Here is a 24,352-nt window from a genome sequence, read left to right on the forward strand (position 1 = left end):
CGGTTAGATGGGCCCTAGGGTTAGGGTTAGGGTTAGGGTTAGGGTTAGGGTTAGGGTTTGATGGGCCCTAGGGTTAGGGTTACCGTTACTTTTATGGTTACAGGTAGGGTTAGGGTTAGATCTCCCCCAGCTACCCTAAAGAGCCATGGACTCATTTCTGTCCTAAAGGATCGACAGCTGGAAGCTGTCACCAGCACCACCTCACATCTGGGCAGCAGGTCCTTCCCTGAAGATGGCCCTGAGTAGCCCATCTGTGGTCCTGCTGTTAGGGACAGGTTAGTTGGATGGGTGGAGTTGGAAAGGGCATTGAGGGGATTAATGGTGATAGGAAAAAAATAAAACATTAAAGAAAATTAAGAAGAAAAAAGAATGTGGCTGTAGACAAATCACGCTTGCCTGGCTGCACCCTGCGTGGGAGGGGGCATTTGGCCAGGGTAGAACAGCCCAGCCCCCCTTCAGTTCTGCCATTTGTCTCCCTACAGATCCTTCTGGCTGGTGGACTGGCCGGCTCCGAGGCAAGCAGGGTCTGTTCCCCAACAACTACGTGACCAAGATCTGAGTTGCACAGAGACTGACGCACGGGCGAAGGCGCTCCAGGCACAGACAGGGAGGGGACATTTGGGGCTCTCCTTCTGATCTATAATGATCAACTGCTTCACCACGGCCTGGAGTTATTCTGGCACCTTCCCCAGGACATTGAAAGGCTGGGTTGGGGAAAGGGTTGTCACTCCATAAATGATCCTACAAGATAGCCTATTCACGAGAACCCAGGAGGGCAAAACAACCACCCACTAAGATTTATTTATTCTATTTAAACCTGGTGAGAGGACAGGCGGGGTCCACTCAGACCTTGTTGGCTCTATCAGAACAGCGCCCCGCTCGCTCACCAGGCCCAGGGAATGGCTGTGGGCGGCCGCTGACAAGTGCCTTTAATTGAAGAGCACATTTCTCTCATCCCTCTTTTCCTTACCTGACACACCTTCCCTCTGCCCCCTCCCCTCTCTGCAGGCGTGAGTGGGCACCTCTGGTGCAAATGCTAGGGGCGGGCATGGCCTGCTGAGCCCATGGGAGCAGAGGGGCGCTGGTTTACACTTCCTGGGACCATCAGGCTGCGGGGCTGAGTGGGGCTGGGGGCTGGGCTGTCTGCCTTGCTTTCCTGGGTCTTCAGTGGGAATGTGGCTGGCCCATGTTGGTTTTGTGTTTAATGCTGTACCTATTACTAGAAGGGTCTTTTTTTTTTCAAGCTGTACATTTATAAAAACAGATCATATACTGTATATATAAAAAAAAAAATCTCAAGATGGTAGAAACATGTATGAATGTACTAAGTAGTATTCCACTGTACTTATTCATAAGGTAGGTTTTATTACAAAACTCGCACCAGGTACTTACAGATGTGCACTACTCCTTCCAACTATAGAATCAGTGTTACTGCTTTCTAGCTCCGCCCCCGCAAGGCCCTTCCAACCCTTCCCCTACAGGTGATTTCCCCTGCCCCCCTCACCTCCTAATAAAGGAATCAGTGAACCCCCTTGTTCTTTCTCAACATTTATTATGGGTTGTGTCCATATCCTACCAAAAAAGATATTTTGAAGATATATTAATCCCCAGTACCTCCGTATATGACCTTATTTGGAAATAGGTTCTTTACAGAGGTAATCAAGTTAAAATGAAGCCATTAGGAAGCACCTTAATCCAATACTCCTGGCATCCTGATAAAAGGGAAATTTAGACTCAGATTGGCACATTGAGAGGGAAGATGATGTGGAGTCAGCCAGCTACAAGCCAAGGAGAGGGGTCTGGAACAGGTCTTCCCTCAGAAGACCAGCACCTGGGTCTCAGACTTCAGCCTCCACAATTGTAAGACCATAAATCCGTCGCTAAGCCACCCAGGCCATTGTACTTTGCTAAGGCAGCCCTAGCCAACGCATTCAGTGTTACTGCAGTAATAGTGAAAAGTTGGGGGAAATGGCATGTGCGTAATAAGGAAAAGGTTCTAGGGGAGACTCACTTCTCTACCTCCACTCCCAGTTGCCACAGTCAGTCTTTCTTTTTTCTTTTTTTAAGTACAATTTCCATTTCTTTTTTTCCCAGAGAACTTTTCTTCAGCCCTTAGAACTTACTTAGCTCCTTACATGAGCTTTGGTGGAGGTTGTGGGGCAGCACCCACCGGTGTATTTCAGGGTGAGGGTGGGGGTCCTTCTGGGCTCAGGATTCCTGACACCTTGCTGGGAAGGGCACAGCTCACACTGTAGGGTAGTTTCACATACAGCTTGGGAAGCACAGAGGCATGGACTACACTGGCTTCAGAAATGTCCCTAAAGGCTGTGGCCTCTACTATGTTTTGATGAACTTCTTAATGGCCTTGTCCTTGGGCCTGTATCAGGGGCTGTTGGTGCAACCAATAAGTTGCACATCCGTTGTTCCTTCTTTTCTTGGTCATCTTGGAAGTGAGGACCCAGCCAGTTCTCTTATACATCGTGAAATCCTTACACTCACAGCAGAAGACTCCTTAATTGACGAACCCAAGAACAGCGACCCACTTTATTCAATTTCAGCATTTTCGCTGAAATCTAGGGCAAAAAGGCACTTCTCAAGTTTATCAGTGCACCAGGTGACCCTGGGATTATTCTGCCACAGTCATTCGTAAGCTATTGGGAAAGTAGGGTTTGGCCAGCACACACCTTTTTATCATTTCAGGATCCCCAAGTCCTGTGGGGGAAAATTATCAGGGGTTACATATAAAGAACAAAATGTATCTGAATTCGGTACAAAGTAAACCACTGAATTCTGTGTTTTATCAAGAACAGGGAGCAAACCCTTCTCAGTAACAATAACATAACATTTAAAGTATATTTCATTACCTTTTAAGAGCGGAAAATAAAGCCATGTGATGACATGAGGAAAGGTGATCCTATTGCCCAAGATCACATAGCTCTGAAGTAGAGGTACCATCATTTGAACCCTGATCTGACCCCAAGGCCCACACTTTTAATCTTAAGTCTTCAACAAAGAGTTTAACACTCAGTCTAATTTGTCAACCTTTATGCATCTAGTATCTTTCTCAAAAATAAAAAACCTAAAAAGAAAAACTCCCAAAAATGAATCAACAGCTATAAATCTGTAACTCCTTTGATAGGCAAGAGCTCTACCTAACACACCTTTGAATACCCAGATTCCATCCCAGACCAGCAACCTCCTTAAAATCATAGCCACTCACGTTCACACGCCTCCAGACGCTGTGCTCCAGGCCTGTCGCACTTTAGCACATCTGAGGTCGACACCCTTACCCCAGCGCCCACAGGCCACACAGCTCCCAGGCTCAGGCCCAACAACCCAGCCGGTCTGTGCTCTTCAAATACTGGTTACCTCATCACGTTTCCTAATTCCAGCGTTTTTATATTACAACTTCTACCTTTATAGCTGACTGCACATTTATAACACTTGAGTTTGGGCGCCTGCTGTGGCACATAAGGAAGTATCTTAAAGGTCTTTTCATGACATCCAAAAGTAGGAATTTCCTGAGTCAGAGTATTTAATACTTAACTAAGCAAAGTATGTCATAAAGAGGCTATAAAATGTCTTTGGAGTATGACTACAAAACCCATCCTTTCCTGATGAGAAGTTGGAGCCAGGAAAGCCCCCGTTTGTGGTCTCACTTAGTTATCTTTCACACTTCGTCATCTGTCAGTGTCTGAGGCTGCCATGGGAACAAGTCCCACTATCTCAACAAGGGGATTGATAAAACTTTACACTAGTGTCTCTATCTAAATGCTTCAACTAGTCAGGAGGGCTGCTGGCCTGCCCAGGGGAAGGGGTGAGAAGCCAGCCCTGGCCGGAGCGGGTTCTCCTCAGGGGGCAGTCAGAGCCAGTCACAGAACCAGGCACCTGTGGGCTTCGCTGTCATGTAGAAGGCAGCTTGTAGCCACATCCAGGTTCCGAAACACAGAGTGAAATGAGTTTAGTTACTGAAGCACCTCAGAATCTTTAAGAATCTCACATGCATTTGTGATGTTTCCCAAATGTATGACTAACTCCTTTTTCTCAAAAGTCCAATTAACATCTTGTTGAACTAATAGTTTGGGAAGTTGTTGCTATAAGAGACACATTTATTTTAAGAGGGTTTTGTTTTTTAAGGTAGTGGTTGGAAACTGAGAATGCATTCTCCCTTAGAAAACAATGTTAAATGTGATCACATGCCTACTGGGAAAAAAAAGTAACCCATAATGTAGTTGAAACAGCACAACAGGAAACTGCATCCCAAGTTTCTACTTTAACAGGATGTCACAGGCCCCTTAGGGCTGCTATTCCCAGTCTCAGTGAGCCTGTGAGATTGAGACCCATTGTGATGGTTACTGTGGTAGCCACAGTCCCAGTGGGCCAGGTGTTCTGTATGGGAATTAAGAGAATAATTGAGTAGGTTCTAGAAAGGGAATAGCCACGATTAGCCTCTCCTTTTAAATTTTCATAATGAATCAATCTTTTCATATTCAGGAAGTTTAGGAATCAGTAGGCAATCACTAAAGCCAAATTCTAGATTTTCCATTTGAGAAAAATGGTAGGAAGGTCAGGAAGGTCTTTCCCAAAGCTATGAAGGCAATAATTTATATGCAAATAGCTCAAAGAGAAATTAGTCAAAGCAAGTATCTACTGACTTATTCAGTATAGAATGCACAAATGCACACAGGATACCTTAAGAAAAATCAATAGCTTTATTTTTCCTCAATATATAGTTAGAAAATAGGTCTGAGAAGAGGTTTCATGGAGTAGACCAAAGAATTACATACAAAGTCGCGAGTTCCAAATGAGCAAGAGAAAGGGCCAGACGAAGCACCTTCCCGAGCACCGGGGCCTAGGACCGCCCCATCAGAGGGAGGGCGAGGTCTTTAATGGCTTTTGAGTTCAGCTGAGGAATCGTGCTGATCTTCAGGAGTTTGCTGCTTGCATACTTATTCTTGATGGCCTGCAGAAGTCATCTGTGGTTAAGGATACATCAGGACCCCCTTCCGTCCCCTGACACCTTGTTCCTAGTCTAATTTACACGTACTGAAGGGCCAGACCCACAATCTCAGATGGTAGGGTGATGCCAGCAAGTGCTCTGAGGCCACACTGAGCTGTGCCTGACAACTTCCTTCCATGCCAAATAATGGAGCAGGTCCAGCTGGTAGCACCAAATGACTTCCAGCTCCAAGGCACAGGCTCCCTCTCATAAGCTACCAGAGGGGTGGCAGGTGGAAGCTGTGCTTATTGTACCTAAGTACCATCAGGATATAACAGGATGGCCAGGCCTGGCAGCAATCCCTGGCAATAAACGTTGAGTGGCGATTGTGCTTAGCAGAGCCCAGACAACACCCACAGGACTTAAACATTATGCTTCCACTGTGTGCTATCGTGCTGAAGCTACACGTAAGAAAGCAAACCGGGTGTGAGGTACAAATGCCTCACTCTCCGTGAAGCTGATATTCTGTGTCATACAAGCACAGGGCAGTGCCCAATCTCCCCGGGCTCCTTCTCTCGGGTGCTTGCCCCCCCTTCACATGCTCGCTAGGCAGGTGCCTTTCATCATTGTCCCAAAGGATCCTGGACAAAGGCCCTGAGGAACATCACCCAGATACCCAAGCCTTCCTCTGGGCCATCTGAGGTGGGCCCCTGCTGTTCCGACCACCCGCTGACCAGCGCTCCCTGCTGGCTGAGCCCACGGGGCGCTGGGACAGGCGTGGATACTTCTGTTGAACGGCTGGCTGCCTGGATGGCTAATCTGGGCCTGGACATCGTTGGCCTGTTTTAACCCTTTGCACGCCATCAGCGTTTACAGGCGCAAGCGGCAGACCTTCCCCACACACCCAGTGCTTCTGTAGCCACAAACCTTGCATATCAACTCTGGTCGCCCAATTTTAAAATCAGGCTTGTTAGTGACATCTCTAGGTTTGTAAAAAAAAGTTATGGTAACTTAAATTCATAAATATTCCAGCGCATATGGAATGGGGATGGTTTCCATTTTGGACGCATGGCCGTTAACTGGTTAAAGAAACTGCTTTCAGCATTTATCAGTATGCTCCATCCACTGTGTACTAGAAAAATAGAGCTTGTGCTAAAACAAACTCTCACACATATGCCAATATATTTACATGAAAACACAAAGAGATACAAATACTCTCACATGCAAAGTCCACAAATACCTTTCACAGCTTAGCAAGGAGTACTTACGATGAACTTCGTCAGGTTTTCGTTTACTCTCACTACGTTTTTGGCCATGTGCTGCATGACTTCCAACACCTCGTTCTCGGTGTATCCAGTGTAATACTGCTGCTTTAAGTTCTGGAACACAACGCACGAGAGGGGCACGGTAAAGCCTCCACTTCTTTAGAAGAGCCCATCTTACACATGCTGACATTTCTGTGTAAAAGCTGTAAAAGAACAATCGTCCCTCCTGGTCCCAGCAGAGCAGCCAGCAAACAGAGAATGACTGACTCCGCGCAGGACTAAGCCAAGATGTTGTGCGGCTCTCAGCTAAATCAGGTCAAAGTTCCCCTACCATCATTTTTTAAAAGAAGGTTCCACAGGGTAAGTAGGGTACTTCACGTAACAAAGCTTCTTGCTTACCCCTCTCACCACGCTGAAAGGGAATGGCAAGTGGGGCAGAGGAAAAACAAAACCCACAAAGGAACGCCTGTCACAATTATGGCAGAAACCTGGGACTAGGGCATGTCACATGCCCCCCATCAAAGCCCAGCATGGCAGTGGCTGGTGGGGAGCTCAAGAGCCATATTGTCGGTCAGACAACAGCTAGGCCAAAGGCAGCTTCTAATTTACTGAATCGGGAAGGGCAAAGGCCACCCAGGACTCTCACAAGCCCTGGAGAACAGAGCGCTCAGAGAAGCCTCCACACCCAGCCTCCCAGAGAACAAAATTCAAGCAAAAGACAGTGTTGATGGATAATAAGACTTCATGTATGAAGATATGTAACCTGACTTTATTTCAGTTCTGTGATAAATACTAAAAGCTGAAGCACATCTCTTTCACAGGTACAATGTAATTGGGAAAAATAAACCACAACTTAATCTTACTACTAAAAAAGATTAAAGAAAAAAAAGAACTAAACAGGAGCAAATCCTGAAATAACACACAACTATTGGTACTATGAAGTCAATTCCCAGAAAACAGGGAGACCTGTAGTTAGGTTTAGAACCCAAGGAAGCGTGTCTGAGAGCAATGTAATTTGGCTAAAATGAGCCATTGGTACCAGAACTATGTACCATTCATATACCAGTGGCCTTTTTACCTTAAGCTTTTTATTTCAAAAAATCTCAAATCTACAGAAAAACTAAAAGAATAATATAATGAACATCTTATATCCTTTGTGTAGATTCATCAATTGACATTTTGCCACTTTATCATGGTGTCTGCAACTCACCTTTAAATAGTGCAGCAAAAAGTATATTCAGGGTGTGCCAAAAAATGTATACACAGACTTGGAATAATTATAAAGGCAGTGTTTATTAAAATACATTTCATTTTCATTTAATAGCTATCGGCTGTTAAAGTATGTATGCATTTTTTGGGGATACCCTATATATATATATGCAAGTGTATTGTTTGTGTGGAAAATAATACAATAATTAATACTAATACAAGAATAAACTGTTTTGCATACTCATAACTGTAAACCTTTCACCTCACCATGTATATTATATAAAAATTGTATGTGTGTGTGTATACACATATATACATATATATATATGTACATATATATACACACACACATATCCTACATATATATGCAAATCGACTGAATGGCTGAACAGCAGAACAACCATCTGGATGACCATCCGGGACCATCCAGATGACCATCCTTGCTATGACACACACTGGCGCCAGGCCAGCCAAGGCGGGTGCGATGCGATTGGTCGGGGGCCGGCCATCGCCCCATGATCGCCCCGCAGAGGGAGGCCCAGGCCACCGACTGGCGGGCTACAGTGGGTGGGCAGAGCCTCCCTCTGCGAGGGAAGCCTGGGGCCTGGGTGCCAATAGCCAGAGGGAAGCCTGGGTCCTGGGTGCCTGAGGGAAGCTGGTGCCAGCAGCCTGAGGGAAGCTGGTGCCAGCAGCCAGGGGAAGGAAGGTCTACTCTTGCATGAATTTCGTGCATCGCCCCCTAGTAAATAAAAAAATATATAAATAAAAAACTTCCCCATTGTAAAGGTACAGTTTTTCTTCAGTATTACTATGTATCTGTGAGGTGATATTTTGAGACCATGTGGATCTCATGCCCAAAAATTTCACCTAATGACATAAGTATCAATTGATGAATTACATTGGTTCATTTCTAACTCTACCATTCTTTCCACTGTAAATAGCTGGCTTTTGACTGATTACAAAAAAGCCGCCCCTTTCTTTCTCTCTCTCTTCCTATCTTCTTCCTCCTTATCTTTCTTTATTTTTAAAATTTTTTACTTATTGATTGGTGAGAGAGAGGGGGGGGGGGAGAGGGAGAGAGGGAGAGAGGGAGAGAGAAAAACACCGATTTGTTGTTTCGCTTACTTATGCATTCTTTGGTTGATTCTTGTACGTGCCCTGACTAGGGATTGAACCTGCAACCTTGGCGTATTGGGGTGATGCTCTAACCAACTGAGCTATCTGGCCAGGGCCTGTTTCCTTTCCTTTCCGTTTTCCTTTCCTTCTTATCATTATGGACTTGTGAATTTTTGAAATGTATTATAATCTATTACTTTCACTATTCCTTGTCATGCTCAAATTTTTTCAGTAAAAGCCTTTTGAAGCCAGTTCCCATTTCCTTTTGATGTGACCCACTGCATTGATCTTTGCTTGCTATCTTGCTCATCTTGTACTTCTCCTGCCACAGCCCTGAAATCAGCCTTCTTAAAGGAGCCATAGTTGTATTCAAGATGTGGCTACTAGGGCCGTAACCGGTTTGGCTCAGTGGATAGAGCATCGGCCTGTGGACTGAAAGGTCCCAGGTTCGATTCCGGTCAAGGGCATGTACCTTGGTTGTGGGTACATCCCCAGTAGGGGGTGTGCAGGAGGCAGCTGATCGATGTTTCTTTCTCTCTCATCGATGTTTCTAACTCTCTATCCCTCTCCCTTCCTCTCTGTAAAAAATCAATAAAATATATATATTTTTTTAAAGTATCAAATTAAAAAAAAAAATGTGGCTACTAGGTATGTTGACTGCTACTGAGTGGCCATTGTTTCTCGGCCCCTTCATTATGCATTTACTGACATTTCCAAAACAGATTTAATATTATAGGGTTTTCCCTTTTGTTTTTAATTACTAACAATATTTTCTCTTTCCACTTATAGTGAACATTTTAAATCCTTAATAATTTAAATGTTTATTTATTTATCCTACAATACATAAATAGTTTCAGAATTATAATAACAGATTATTAACAAACTTCCTAAGTAAATTATAAGTATGTTGCCTTTTTTGGTCCTTTGTTTTATCTAACTTCAAATCCCACTAAGGATGCACAGTCAGAATGCTGTGTTCAAAAGGCATTTGAATTAATTTTTCCCTATGTTCTATTATCAATTTGATAGTGAAATTGTTTCTGCTTAATTCCATTTTATGGTTTGCATAAAACATTTGCACTGTTCAAAAGTTAAAAAGTTACATTATATTGTATACAAGTTAATAAAAATTATAGCCAGAAGTCCTGCTCCCATCCTCCACCTTCTCCCCTGTTCCCACCTAAGTCAATGGGTATCCATCTACACTCCTTTTGGGTCTTCCTTTATTTTTTTAAAGCTTAGCAAATACATAAACACACATACATATACTCTCTTACTGCCCTTCTTTCTTACATAAAGTGTTAACTATACACACGTGTATGGAGGAAACAGCTCTGCCATGATGCCTTGGTATCTTGCATGTATCCACATAGGCCGTGCAGGCAGAGGTCTGAGCACGGCTTATCTGTCTCGTGATCCTCCCGGAACGAGGGGCTGGCCAGCTTGGGAGGAGCTGCCTCTAAGCCAGCTCCCACTCACCTCCCTATCTCCCCTGGGAGGCTGTTAGGAGACCATTTCTCATCACCTCCTGGTTCTGAGGAGGCTCTTCTCTGCTGCTCTCAGGTTCAGCTACAGACTATACGCCTGCTTGGTGGCAGTCTAGAATAGGCGCCTGCACAAAGGGCATCCCATGCCCTGCACTGCAGTCATCCAGTCCCTTTTGTTTCAATGTTGTTCTCTTTGGCAAGCGAGACAAGGACCCGAGGAGCTAGCATCTTTGTCTCCTTGTATGAATCTAAAAATGGCTCATTTTATCTGTACTGGTATATCAGTTGGGCTTTGGCCTTGCTTTGTCTTGTGTGTTTCACAATTTGCTTGTTTCACTTAACAAAATATCCAAGAAATCTTAGCCTATTCTTGGTGGCCTTCCTTATTTGTTTTCTTAATCCTCACCCTAGGAGTGAAGATATTTTTTCTACTGATTTTTAGAGAATGTGGAAGGGAAGGTTGGGAGGGAGGGAGGAAGGAAAGGAGGGAGGGAGGGAGAAACACCCATGTGAGAGAGACATATCAGTTGGTTGCCTCCTACTCACACCCCAACCAGGGCTGGGAACTGAATCTGCAACCAAGGTACATGCCCTTGACCAGGAATCGAACCTAAGACCTTTCAGTCCTAGGGTTGACGCTCTAACCTGAACAAACTGGCCAGGGCCGTCCTCATTCTTTATGACTCTGTAACGCATGTGTACCATGGTGTCATCGCCTCTCTCCATCTGGATCATTCCAACAGCTTTTTTTATGCCTTTGGACTCTTAACAATTGCTTAAGGACAGAGTTATAAAAATGCTAATGTCTTTCCTGTCAAGAGGTCCTACAATATGACTTGACAAATTTCTTCTTAAATCCAACACTCACCCATTTTCCTTGGCCTAGAACCTTCTGGGACAGGCAGGAAGCAGCCGCTGCCACCCTGGAAGGGTGATAATGCACCATGTCGTAGTCGATGAGCGTCAGTTCCATCAAATATTTGGCTAACGTGTGCTGCTCAACATCAACCTACGAAAGAACAGCCAGAGAGAGGAAGGAGCACAGTTATTATCTTGCAAATTTCTGGATGGAGGACTAAGAACACAAATCCACTAAACTCACTTTTCCTTCCCAGGAACCATTCTACTCCACAGTATGTCAAACACAGAATGTGAGGTCATTTCTCTTAAGAGCTGATGCGATAAGTATTAGGACTTATCTAAAAGATGTATCCTATAAATTCATAAGTTTCACTTTAATTGGATCAATGTTTCTGGGTTGAGACAACAAGCAGCAAAAGAAAGTCTCCTACAGAATTGGAGGCACTTACCTCCCCAGCTTTTGATGCCCGCCTTAAAAAATGTAGTGGTAAAGGCCGACCCAACTCAAATTTCAGTTCTTTCAAAATTAGAGCTTCCATTTCTCGGATTTGGGAACTGGTATACGCATTGTCTGTGATGTAAACGAAGTCTTCTATATTTGGAGAAAACATTTCCTCATACTTGGAGGCCAAAAGCAAAGCTGTAATCCCAACCAGTTGAAGCTTCTTACGAGAGACTGGCTGAACCTAATTGGAGAAGAATGTGTCCAAGTCATACCTAACAAGAAGACTGGAAATCTGGGTGGAAGAGAGTGAGAGGGAACCGAGTCCTGGAGATGTGCACATTGACTCTCTCACATTGGAGGCCTAAATGTTAACAGCCGGTAGCACCACTGTCTGTTACTGAGTACTCACGACATGCCAGGCACAATGCTAAGATTCTAACAACCACCTCATCGAATCAAAAACCCTATGAAATACATATTTTCCCCAACCTAAAAACAGATGGCCTGATAAGAGATTCAGACACCAGTCCAAGAGGACTCAATTGCTGAGTGGAGAAGAATTAGGCATGACAACGAAGCTCCCAGTCACTGCTCCATGCCCGTTGTCCTGGCTTGAGTGTCTAGGGAAGCCCCAATGTGGCACTCAACATGGTCTGAATCAGCATAAGGCCAAGCCAAAAAGCAGGAATTTAATGGCCTCCTGGGGACAAGGAAGGAGATTCTTAAATGTTTCTGTAATCCTCACCAAAAGTATACTCTTTATTCAGTCTGAAGAATCTTTCATAGACGTTTCATAGTCAGTGAAAATCTCAGTCTAGGGTATAAATGCCCCCCTTAATTCCTTAGAAAAACAAAAACAAATAAAACTGGGACTTTGCTTTTCTTGCTTCAACTCCAATTACTGAAAACTACCAAAAATATGACTGTATAATGTAAATCACTTGTATAATGAAAACCACTATGGTTTCTTAGGATTTTGTAGTATCTTAGGGTCATTAATTATAAACACAGTTTTTGTTGTATTGTTTATACTTGACCTAAACCTGTATCATAAACGTTGACTTTACATAAATAAATCATATCTGCAAGGCTACTGTTTGGTAGATTACACACTCATGGTTTATGTCTGGAATTTCTTCTAAGTGGTTGGTGTTTTTGACTTACCAATTGATAAATATTTTGATGATCACTCTGCCTCTCACCTTCATTTCTTACAGTCCTTAGTTGAGATTTCATTCTAATACACTCCCCCCACATACCCCAACCCTTTTATAAAAAATTCTGCCTCCTCCACTTCTACCATGATTCAAAGTCACACCTGGCTGGAAACTTTCAAGTTCTCTAACCAAACTCCTCTTTTCAGAGGAAGCTCACCAAAGAATACTGTACTATGGAAACCGCAAGCAGGCCAGGAAAGCCAGCATCACAGGCCCCACAGGCGTCAGACTGACTGCAGACCATCTGCTGGCACACCTCCTTCAGGAGTGACTGAGGCAATGCCGTATTCCCCCAGCCTGTTCAGAAGGCTGGCCGAACTAAAATGCCCCCCATTGCTCAGAACCACCAGAGGTTTGACACACTTGGAGAGCTTCCCATTCTAGCCCCTGAAGTTCTCTGGCTTCTCATAAATTGGCTTTTGGTCTTTTCTTCAGAGCTACCACACCTTGGCATCCCATAAACGCAATGTTCTGTGAGCCCCTGGTACGAAGTCCCCGCAGCCACACTGACCTGTAAAAACCGATCCATAATGGCGACGCACATGTAGAGGGTCTCCTGCAGCAGCCTAAACTTGGAGTGGACCTGTACCAGCCAGTCCACCAGGATGGCACGCATGCGTCCATTTATCTCTCTTCCATCTAAGAAATGTGGACTTATGGTTTGCAGAACCTGTTGGGAGAATTAAAAGTTTAAAGAGCTGAACTCGTTTCCTTCCCAACTGTGTGGTACATTTGACACTGTTTACACAACCAAGACACGAAGGACCACTCACCTCAAGCTGTCTCAGATACTGATAGATATCCTTAACGTAGTCGCTGCAGAGCTGAGGGTTCTCCCAATCTTCATTATCAATATCTTCAATCTTGCAGAGCAAAGCATCAGAGAAAGCTTGACAGAGGTTCTCTTCCTTCATGGAGATATCCTCAGGTGCAGGATAAGGCTCCTACATCGGCAAATTAAAGTGTATGTATTACCACTTTAGGAGCAGCCTTCATCAAATACATGCAGAGCTAATTGGTTTAAAAGTATCATATAACCCTGGCCAGGTAGATTAGTTGGTTAGAGCATCGTCCCAATACACCAACATTGCAATTTCTATCCCCAGTCAGGGCACATGCAAGGAGCAACCAATGAATGCATAAATAAGTGGAACAACAAATCGATGTTTCACTCTGTCTCTGTCACGTATCTCTAAAGTCAAGCAATCCTATCTAATAATAGACAGAGATTGAAATTAACCAGGGGGGTAAGAGATCAACCGAAGGACTTGTATGCATGCATATAAGCATAACCAATGGACATAAGACACTGGGGGGTAGGGGAGGCCGGGGGATTGTCAAGGGCGGGGAAAAAAAAAAAAGGAGACATATGTAATACTCTTTGTAATACTTTAAGCAATAAAAAAAAGAGAGAAAAAAGAAAACACATATATAATTAAAAAAAAAAAAGAAAGAAATTAACCATATCTCCGCTACGCTTCCCATTGGCTAATCAGCGAGATATGCAAATTAACCGCCAACAAAGATGGCGGCCGGCAGCCACGCAGCTGAAGCAAGCAGGAGGCTTGCTTGCTCCAGTGATGGAGCTTCCTCCCTGCTGCGGCCGAGCTCTGAGCTCTACTCTAAGCAACAAAGTTGCAATTATAGAAGCTAAACAAACCCCAGATACCTGCTTTCAGCAGGCCGTGGCCTCGGAGCTGGAGCGGCAACAAAGTTTCAGTTATAGAAGGTAAATAAATCCCATAATTTTAAAAAAAAAAAAAAAGAAAAAAGGAGAGGCTGGTAGCTTCAGTTGCTGGCGGGCTTGACCAGCCTGAAAACCCTCAGCCCCTCAACCAGACTGGCCAGGCACCCCAGTGGGGACCCCCACCCTAAAGGCGGTGCGGGCAGCCTGAAAACAGCCATCAGCCCCTCATCCAGGCTGGCCAGGCACACCAGTGGGGACCCCCACCCTGATCCGGGACACCCTTCAGGGCAAACCAGCCGGCCCCCACCCGTGCACCAGGCCTCTATCCTATATAGTAAAAGGGTAATATGCAAACTGACCCTAACAGCAGAAAGACTGGAAATGACTGGTCACTATGACACACACTGACCACCATGGGGCAGACGCTCAATGCAGAAGCTGCCCTCTGGTGGTCAGTGCGCTCCCACAGGGGGAGCTCTGCTCAGCCACAAGCCAGGCTGATGGCTGCCAGTACAGCAGTGGTGGCGGGAGCCTCTCCTGCCTCCTCAGCAGCGCTAAGGATGTCCGACTGCAGCTTAGGTCTGTTCCCGGCTGGCAAGTGGACATCCCCCGAGGGCTGCCGGGCTGCCAGAGGGATGTCTGATTGCCAGCTTAGGCCCAATCCCCCGGGGAGCAGGCCTAAGCCAGCAGATGGTCATCCCCCGAGGTGTCCCAGACTGCGAGAAGGCACAAGCTGGGCTGAGGGACCACCCCCCCCACCCGAGTGCACAAATTTTTGTCACCAGGCCTCTAGTCAATCAATGAAATATGTTAAAGCCAAAACAACAAATTTCAGGTGAATAACTCATGATGTAGTAGATGAAGTCTTTAGAGATATACTCCCCTTTAAAATTCTCTAATTTACTCAAAGTGAAACCCTAAGTCTTCACAATGGCTTACAGGCTCTGCAGGACCTGATCTTCCTGTTCCCTGCTGACCAGTCTCCTGCTCCTCTCCCTTGGTTTGCTTCACTCCAACCTACTAGCCTCCCCCGCTGCAAACAGGCTCCCACTTCCCAGAATGCGCTTGTTCCTGTATTCGATGGGTAACTCCCTCAACTTCTTCAAGTTTTGTTTAAATGCTACCTTCTCATTGAGGTCTCTCCTGACTCCTACTTAAAATGGTCATCTGCTTCTTATTCCCACCACACGTGCTTCATTTCTCTTAGTGTGTTTCTCCCATATAACCTATAACCACCTAATATATTACAGAGTTTACTTATGTATGGTATGTATTATTTTCTGTCTACCTCTCCTGGAATGTGAGCTCTATAACCCTACATTTATTTAAATTGATTTGTTCACTAAGGTATCTCAAATACTTATGTCATCCCTAACATAGAGTAGGTGCTCCAGCTGACAGTTCACTTTAGCAGTAGCCTCTTCTGCCAGTGTAATGCTTTCTTCTCGCCAATTAATTTATTCTAAACTGAGAAAATGTTTGGAAACTAAAAAGCAGAAAAGCACATTCCAGCCTATGAATAAAATAGGAGGAGGAAGCAAAGACCGAGCAAGTATACACCCACTAATTATTTTCTTATATTGATGGGGTGTTTTTTTTCAAATCACACATTAAAAATATATTAAGTTAAAGCAAGTGTTTAGTAATGAAGTATAAATAAACCATTACCTTTTAAAAGAATGACAGGTACTTCTCAAAGTAAAACCTAACAGAATTGGTAGGCTGTAAAGAATACGTATTAAAGTAATAAATATAGAAAGAGAATGCTGTATAATAAACAATTTTGATTTACATTAAAGCTCAATGCTTATAGTTTCTAATCTTAGAAAAGGATAAAACATTACCAACAAGATATACATAGCAATTCGAAACAGGCCTTTCCCTCTTAAATCAAAGTTATTAAACCAAGAAAGGTCCAGGAGAATAAGAGGTATTCTGGTAGGCATGACATTTATTCAAGAATATAAGAATTCCAAGGGGCTAGAATAAATAAGAAATGCTACTTGGGGTACCAGGGAGAAACCTAGGGACAGTGACCAGAGAGGGGAAGACTTTCAGGAAAATGAGTAGGGAAAAGGTACACCAGTACAAAGTCCCAGCGGAAGCCAAGAGATAAAGGCAAGTGTGGGGACTACACACTGATTTGGGATGGTGGGAGATAGTACGTGAGGTATGCAAAGATGTGCTGGAAAGGTGAGCAAGAATCTAACGAAGGAGTTTAGATTTATCCTAAGGCAACTGAACTCACTGAAGGAACTGAGCAAGAGTGACTGGAATAGAATGCACATTTTAATAAGCACATGCAGCTTCAGTGTAAGGTCACCTTTTTCAAGGATAAGCATTTTCACTCTCCCCAGGGAGGGCAGTCAGTTCCAGGAAGCTGGTTTAAGGAAGCAGAGATTATCGTCATGTGCTGCCTTAGCAGCTTGAAATGTTGACTCATGTCTGTTCAGAAGTACACCTGAGTTTAGCTATATCCCAAAACCCCCAGCATAATTTTCTAAAAGCATTCCTTTTGGACTCCAGCTTAATTATTCTAAAATCTTTCTTAAGATCCCACTCATCATGCAAGTAGTAGCCTAAGCCCTATAAACCAACTGTGGGGCCCTCTGCCCAGGGCTACTGCATGTAAAATAAAAAACTATCAGCTAGTTATGCGGCACAAACCTCTGAATGACAAAATCAGCCTAAAGAATTAAAACCTTCAAGTTAGACGAACGAATGAGTTATGTGAACTGTCAGAGACAACTGAAAAGTCTATCAGAAACAATGAAGATGTGAGATTTTGCTGAACTTGAACTTCTGTTTGATTAAGAGCTGGGTGAAGTGTGAGTCAAGGCTACTGAAATTCTCCAAGTACCGACATTGAGTGAGTTGGGTCTGTTAAGAGAACGATTAATACTGATAGGCAAATATATAGGTATTTACACAAATCTTAGTAAAACAGAGTTTCTTCTTTTTTTAAAAAATATGTTTTTATTGGTTTCAGAGGGAAGATAGAAACATCAATGATGAGAGAGAGTCATTGATCGGCTGCCTCCTGCACACCCAACAATGGGGGGTCAAGCCCACAACCCAGGCATGTGCCCCAACCGGGAATAAAACTGTGACCTCCAGGTTCATAGGTTGACACTCAACCACTGAGCTACACTGGCCAGGCCAGAGTTTCTTCATTTATTAAATTTATGATGCCAAACATCATAAATCAATGTCAATTAAGTGCAACAAGGAAAGACTCCAAGTAAAACTTGATTCTGATCAGTTCCCAATTTGTAGCAGAGACTGTGTACTCGTGAATACATAGGCACACACAACTGTAGAAAGGTGAAATCAGTTACCCTGATTAGCTTTAGGGAATGTAATATGCTGTGGAATGGAATGGAAGGGCTCACTGCTGTTAGACACCCTGTGCTTCACTGGCATTTTAAGCAGCTATAGGGACAGGCATTTTCAACACCTGTACGGAGCAACAGTGACTGCAGATGGAGCAGAGGACAGAGCAAAAGCTAGAGGGCAGACAGGAGACAGGCGAGCAGAGGGGCTACCCTGCCAGGTGGGGCTTCCCTACATTGTAAATGTCATGGTCACTCCTGTACTCTTTTTCAGAGAAAAGTGCCTTTGAATTGGAAACAATTCTTGTTCATTAATCCTCGATGTATTCTGAAACTAGAAGCATGTTTCAATCACAGAAATGGTTTTTAGATAAACTGAGCTACAGGTCCATAATTCTTTATCTGAAACACAGTGGCCTCAATTTTGTCAGGAAGCTAGAGAAAAAGGAGTCAGCCAAGATGTGGAGAAAAGGGAACTCAGAGAGTGGAGTTCTGAAGGAAATTTCTCCTTTGTTTTGTTCACAATATTTTTGGTTCTTTGCTTTTTTTGGGGTCTTTTTTCCTTCTTCAATTCAAATAGTAATATGTATCTATGGTGAAAAAAAATCTGACAATTTTAAGGAAGAAAATAAAAATCAATCTTAAGCCCAACAAAATACTAAAAAGTATCATCAATATTTTGCATATGAAAACATTTTTAAAAGCAAATTTGGGGTTTCATTGCATCATATCATGTGATAATTTGAATGTTTTCTAATGTAACATGCATTTTTCAAAAAAGAATAGTTTATTGACTTTTAGAGAGGAAGGGAGAGAAACATCAATGTGAGAATGCAACATCAATTTGCTGCCTCATGCATGCCCCCAAGTGCGCACAGGCATGTGCCCTGACCAGGAATTGAACTGGCAACACTTTGTGCAACAGGATGACCCCTCACCAACTGAGCCACACAAGCTAGGGCTGTAACATGCATTTTGACATCTTTAAGTATTCTATTAAAACATGGTATTCACAGCATTTCATTGAATGGATTTAACTGATCTCTTAATAGAGAATATGTCTCTATTATGAGATATTCATTACAACACTATCTAAAAGTCCTCTACTGTCTCTGTGATCATTTTTTTAGGATAAATTTTTTAAAACAGATTTACTAGGTATGGAGAATAACCATCTAAAATATACTGACAAATGGCCCTTCTGTAGTGCAGGAGGAACCACATAAACAGTCACCCATATAAATGCTTAGTAACAGTCAAGAGCTCAAGGTCTGAAAAGCTGCTTTGGGACTGGCATTTAGGAGGCCACTGGCAACCTCCCAGGAAAAGCCCATTAAAGGAAGGTTGATCTTGAGTATTTGTTCGGAGCTTTATTGTTCTTGATTTGAAGCTTTTTTTGTTTTATGTACAGCAACATCTCTTCCAGGTAGATTCCAGGTAGAAGCTTCCCAAGTCTGTCCCTCCTGATGCTGCTGGTCCATTTCCAACTATACTTCCCAGTGGATACCTCAACACATCTAAAGCCAAACAGGACACCTTCCCCTAAGCTACCTCTCTCTCCTGACTGCCCTTATTTTTATAATTTCTTCCTAAACTAGAGGCCCGGTGCACAAAAATTTGTGCACTGGTGGGGGGGGGGGGGTGTCCCTCAGTGGGACCTATGCCCTCTCACAGTCTGGGACCCCTCGGGAGATAACCATTTGCTGGCTTAGGCCGGCTCCCCGGGTGGCAGATGGCAGGCCCGGATCCCGCGCTGGGTCGAAGATGGCAGGCCCTCTGCCGCGCCGCCCCACCCCGCTGCCCACTGCACACGGCAGGCCCAGCGGGCGGTGGGACGGGTTGGGCTGGTCACAATCGCCCCGCCCCGCCGCCCACCGGGTCGCACACGTGGATGGTAGGCCTGGCGGGCAGCCGAGCAGGTGGCGGGGCGGGCGGATCGCACTGTCCAGCCCTTCCTGCAGTATGCAAATTCGCCGCCATCTTTGTTGGCGGTTAATTTGCATATCGTGCTGATTAGCCAATGGGAGGCGTAGCGAAGGTATGGTCAATTACCATGTTTGTCTATTATTAGATAGGATGGTTTCTTACTCGGTGCTTAAGGGTCTCACTCCTCCACTCCAGGCAACATATCCAAAGAATTCCTTCAACATACAGGATGTGTCTGCAAAAGGAGCTCTAGTACATCCTGACACATTTGATGTTGTCTCTGAGCATCTGTATAGGTTGGTTCAAGACCCTCTTCAGCTCCAGCTTAGACAACTGCAATTCCCCCTAATTTATGGTCCTTTCTCCCACCCTACCCAGTTTCATCCTTCCCTTCTTCTCAAAACTCTTCACATTCCTTATTGCCTTACAGCAGCGATTTTCAACCGGTGTGTCACGGGAATTTTTAAAACATACAATACTTGGCTAGTCAGGGACACTGAGCTCTTTTCCCTGATAGAATAAATTGAAATCATACCTTTTTTTTTGGTCAGATCAGAAAAAAATATATTTTTTGGTGTGCTGCAAAATGTTAGTAATTACTTTGTGTGCCATGAGATGAAAAAGGTTAAAAATCACTGCCTTCAGGAAAAAATCTAAATTCCAAGGCCTTCAAATACAACTGTAACCTTCTCCCAACTTTATCTTCTGCTTCCTCACACAAACCTCCTGACCCAAGTTAGACTTGTAGACTCCTTACCCAAAACACATTTGGTGCCTTGATTCTTGCTACTGCTTTGTTCTCCCCGTCCCCCCAAAAGGTGCTTTTTCCTGTCAGCTTCTCCTTATCCTTACAAATGCCACTTATTCCATGAAGTGCATCTAGGATCGTTTCCTAGGATTACTAATTAAATTTTCAGGTACAGATGCCCTTTCTATACAAGCTTTGTGAAGGCAAGATGCCCCTTTATCAGCCTTAATATAAAAGAATGCATATAGTAAGTGTTCGATGTATATATTTCTCATATAACCAGTTTTATTTGGAAAAACTTCATACAATAATATATACATATCTTTGAACTGGAAAGAGCCAAGTAGTTATTGTTGTATTCTCAGCACCTACAACAGAGCCAGCTCATGGTAATCACATGAGTGTATATAATCTAGGAATGACAGCATGCATGAACTTGAACATGGTGGAAGGGAACAGGCTGAGCTAACCAGTCACAGAATTGTGAGCTTACACAGTCTTCATGGGCAAGTTCATTCTTACGATTATTTTAACAAAAACTACCAAATTTCACTCTGAGATCACTGAATTTATTTGAGTGTAATTAGCTATTCTTCAAAAGTTGCAGTGCAGAAAAGGCACCATGCAGCCTAGCCAAAAACAGGCTACTTCATGAAGTAAGTTTGTAAATTCAGAACTTCCTACCTTTGGAGCCAACATTTTCATCTGTACTGGTTTCACAGAAGCAACAGGTTTCGGCTGTTTGTTGACATTTGTTGTTTTGGTGGGTTGAACAGGTGCTTTGGTGTTTGAAGCTTTCTACAAGGAAAAGATATGTGAATAGGGCAGGACAGCCAATGTTGCTCCAGTGGGTGCCCATACAGTCCTCAAGTTTGTTACCTTAGCTACTTGTGTGGCTCTGGTTGTAACTCTATTTCCAATTTCTTCTAAAACTGCTCTCCGGGAGTGTCACATGACTCTTCGCTTTAGAATTAACTTCTGTGTCAATGTTCTCCAAATCAGTGGACACCTAAAAAATTTAAAAAGAGTTGAGACAATTGAAAGCACTTGGCTAATGTCAGATAACCGAATTCAGAATTGCTTTAGGAAAGGTTAATATGCTGAGATCTATTGGCAAGAGAAAAAAAGTACATTTCAGGAAATCTAAAAATACTATTTGTGTTTGATAACATTACTCTACATTAGGCAGATCACTCATCTACCTTATCTATATATATATAAAGAGGTAATATGCTAATTGGTCCTAACAGTGTCCCAGTCACGACCATTCAACAGGCTGCGCGTGGAGATGAGAAAATGGCGGAGGCTTAGACGGACGTGTTGGTGCTTTGTCCCGGACCAGATGGGGGCGAGCAGCTGAAACGGGTAACAATCAGCCCGATCAAGCTGGGGAGGTTCAGCTGAGAGACAGTCTGCAGCCAGGAAAGACAGAAAACTCCTAAAAAATGCGGATGGTTGGAGATTGAGGCTGAAACCTCCCTCTGGGCACCAGCGCAGCGGCGGGACCGCGCCATCTCAGGCAGCGTTCACCGGCATCCAGAGATCGGCTACTAGCCCGGCGGCTACTGACCCGGAGGCAGCGATTCGCAAACAGCGCGACTGCAAGAGCCAAGGGGAGACCTGCACCCCTCCACGGAAAGGTTGGACTTGCCTCGAAGATTCAAGCAACAGCGGCCTCCTGATCACCACACGCTCTGCCTGGGGAACAGTTGCTGCGTCTGAAGCCTCCCTCCACCAGCCAGAAGAGCCACCACAACTGTGAACAGCACCCATCAGAGGCCCTGCTATCAACAGAGGAGCCGCTGCTACCACAACCGCCCAAGGAGCAACCACAGACCGAGGAGCCACTGCCACCCAGGGAGCAGCCACTGCCACCCAGGGTCCAGCCACTGAACGATTCAACAACTAGTAATGTCAGTGAGATCAAACATGGGTAGACAAAGAAACCCCCAAAGGAAAGAAAAGGAGGACTCGCCAGAAAAGCAGCTAAGTGAGACAGAGATATGCAACATGACGGAAAAAGAATTCAGAATAAGGTTCCTAGAGTACATGCACCGGATGTTCAAGAAGCAAGAAGAAACAGATGAAAAACTCAACTACGTATGCAAGAAGCTAGAAGAGACAGGTGAAAAAATCAACAACTTAAGTAAGTCCCAAGAAGAAATGAAGAGCGACATAGCTGCAATAAAAAACACCATTGAAAGTATCAACAGTAGACTGGGAGAAGCGGAGGACCGAATCAGTGAATTAGAAGACAAGGAAGCAAAACACACTCAAACTGTACTGCAAATGGAGAAAAAAATTAAAAGGCAGGAGGAGAGCCTAAGGGAACTTTGGGATAACATGAAACGAAGCAGCATACGAATAATAGGGGTGCCAGAACAACAGAAAGATGAACATGGATTGGAGGGCCTATTCGAAGGGATGGTGTCAGAGGGCTTCCCTGAGGTGGGGAAGAGGGAAGTCGCACAGGCCCAGAGAGTCCCAGGCGGGGTGGACCCGAAGGGACCCACACCAAGACACATCATAATTACCATGGCAAATGTTCAGGATAAGGAGAGAGTCTTACAGGCTGCAAGAGAGAGGCGGAAAGTAACATACGGGGGATCTCCCATTAGATTGTCAAGTGATTTCTCAACAGAGGCACATCAGGCCAGAAAAGAATGGACGGAAATCTACAAGGTGATGCAGGGCGGAGGACTGAATCCAAGAATGCTCTATCCAGCAGGGCTGTCGTTCAAAATTGAAGGGGAAATAAGAAGCTTCACAGACAGGGGAGGGCTAGGGGAGTTTATCACCACCAAGCCAGCCATGCAGGAAATGCTGGGGGGACTGGTGTAAAAGAAGAAATATCAGGCTCAGAAAGAAAACAGCCACACACACACACAAAAAAGAAGTGGCTACGGACAAGTGCCTTTCAATGATAACTTTGAATGTGAATGGACTAAATGCTCCAAATAAGGGACACCGAGTGGCTGAATGGATAGAAGAACATGACCCATACATCTGCTGTCTACAGGAGACCCACCTCATTGGAAAGGACTCACACAGACTGAAAGTGAAGGGATGGAAAAATATCTTTCACGCAAATGGAAAGGAAAAGAAAGCTGGGGTAGCAATACTTATATCTGACAAAATACATCTCAGAGTGAAGGCCATAACCAGAGATAGGGAGGGCCACTTCATGATACTAAAGGGATCAATACAACGGGAAGATGTAGCCCTGGTAAACATATATGCACCCAATGCAGGAGCACCCACATACATAAGAAAACTTCTGGAAGATATCAGGGGAGATATCGACAATAGCACAATCATGGTAGGGGACTTTAATACACCACTGACATCACTGGATAAATCCGTTAGACAAACAATCAGCAAAGAAACAGCAATCCTAAATGACTCACTAGATCAGATGGACTTAATTGACATCTTCAGAACACTACACCCCACAGCTGCGGAATATACATTCCTCTCAGGTGCTCATGGGACATATTCAAAAATAGACCACATATTGGGTCACAAGCAAAGTCTCCACAAATTCAAGAAGATTGAGATCATAAAAAGCATCTTCTCAGACCATGATGGCATAATGTTAGAAATAAACTACAATAAAAACAACCCAAAATACTCAAAAACTTGGAAGCTGAATAGCATGTTATTAAATATTGATTGGGTTACCGATGACATCAAAGAAGAAATTAAAAACATCCTGGACACTAATGACAATGAAAACACAACAATCCAAAACTCTGGGACACAATGAAAGCAGTCCTGAGAGGGAAGTTTATAGCTCTACAGGCCTATCTCAAAAAACAAGAAAAAATGGTAGTTAATCATCTAACTCTACAACTCAAAGAATTAGAAAGAGAGCAACAAGAAAACGCCAGAGTGAGCAGAAGGAAGGAGATAATAAAGATTAGAGCAGAAATCAATGACATAGAGACCAAAAAAACAATACAGAAAATCAATGAAGCCAAGAGCTGGTTCTTTGAAAGGATAAACAAGATTGACAAACCACTTCCCAGGCTCACCAAGAAGCAAAGAGAAAGGTCCCAAATAAACCAAATCAGAAATGATAGAGGCGAAATAACAACAGACCCCACAGAAATACAAATGA

The 24,352-nt window shown here is 43.9% G+C and overlaps 1 protein-coding gene and 1 long non-coding RNA gene across 2 annotated transcripts in view; one reads left to right on the forward strand and one right to left on the reverse strand.

The window, feature by feature from the left end:
- Positions 1-39: 39 nt before the first annotated feature.
- LOC111825372 lies at positions 40-1,534 on the forward strand. The gene is made up of 2 exons (XR_002828531.1): positions 40-275; positions 483-1,534. It is a non-coding gene; the product is annotated as an uncharacterized LOC111825372 (long non-coding RNA).
- Positions 1,535-4,852: 3,318 nt separating this feature from the next.
- The window catches only part of CCNB2 (cyclin B2), a 37,190-nt gene continuing 17,690 nt past the window's right edge, over positions 4,853-24,352 (reverse strand). The window contains 9 exon segments of the mRNA XM_023751585.1: positions 4,853-4,963; positions 6,208-6,318; positions 10,885-11,025; positions 11,327-11,563; positions 13,051-13,209; positions 13,313-13,483; positions 20,917-21,030; positions 21,112-21,174; positions 21,176-21,241. Coding sequence (XP_023607353.1) covers positions 4,853-4,963; positions 6,208-6,318; positions 10,885-11,025; positions 11,327-11,563; positions 13,051-13,209; positions 13,313-13,483; positions 20,917-21,030; positions 21,112-21,174; positions 21,176-21,241 — 1,173 coding nt within the window.

Source organism: Myotis lucifugus, unplaced genomic scaffold, assembly GCF_000147115.1.
Source record: "Myotis lucifugus unplaced genomic scaffold, Myoluc2.0 scaffold_23, whole genome shotgun sequence".
Lineage (NCBI taxonomy): Eukaryota > Metazoa > Chordata > Mammalia > Chiroptera > Vespertilionidae > Myotis > Myotis lucifugus.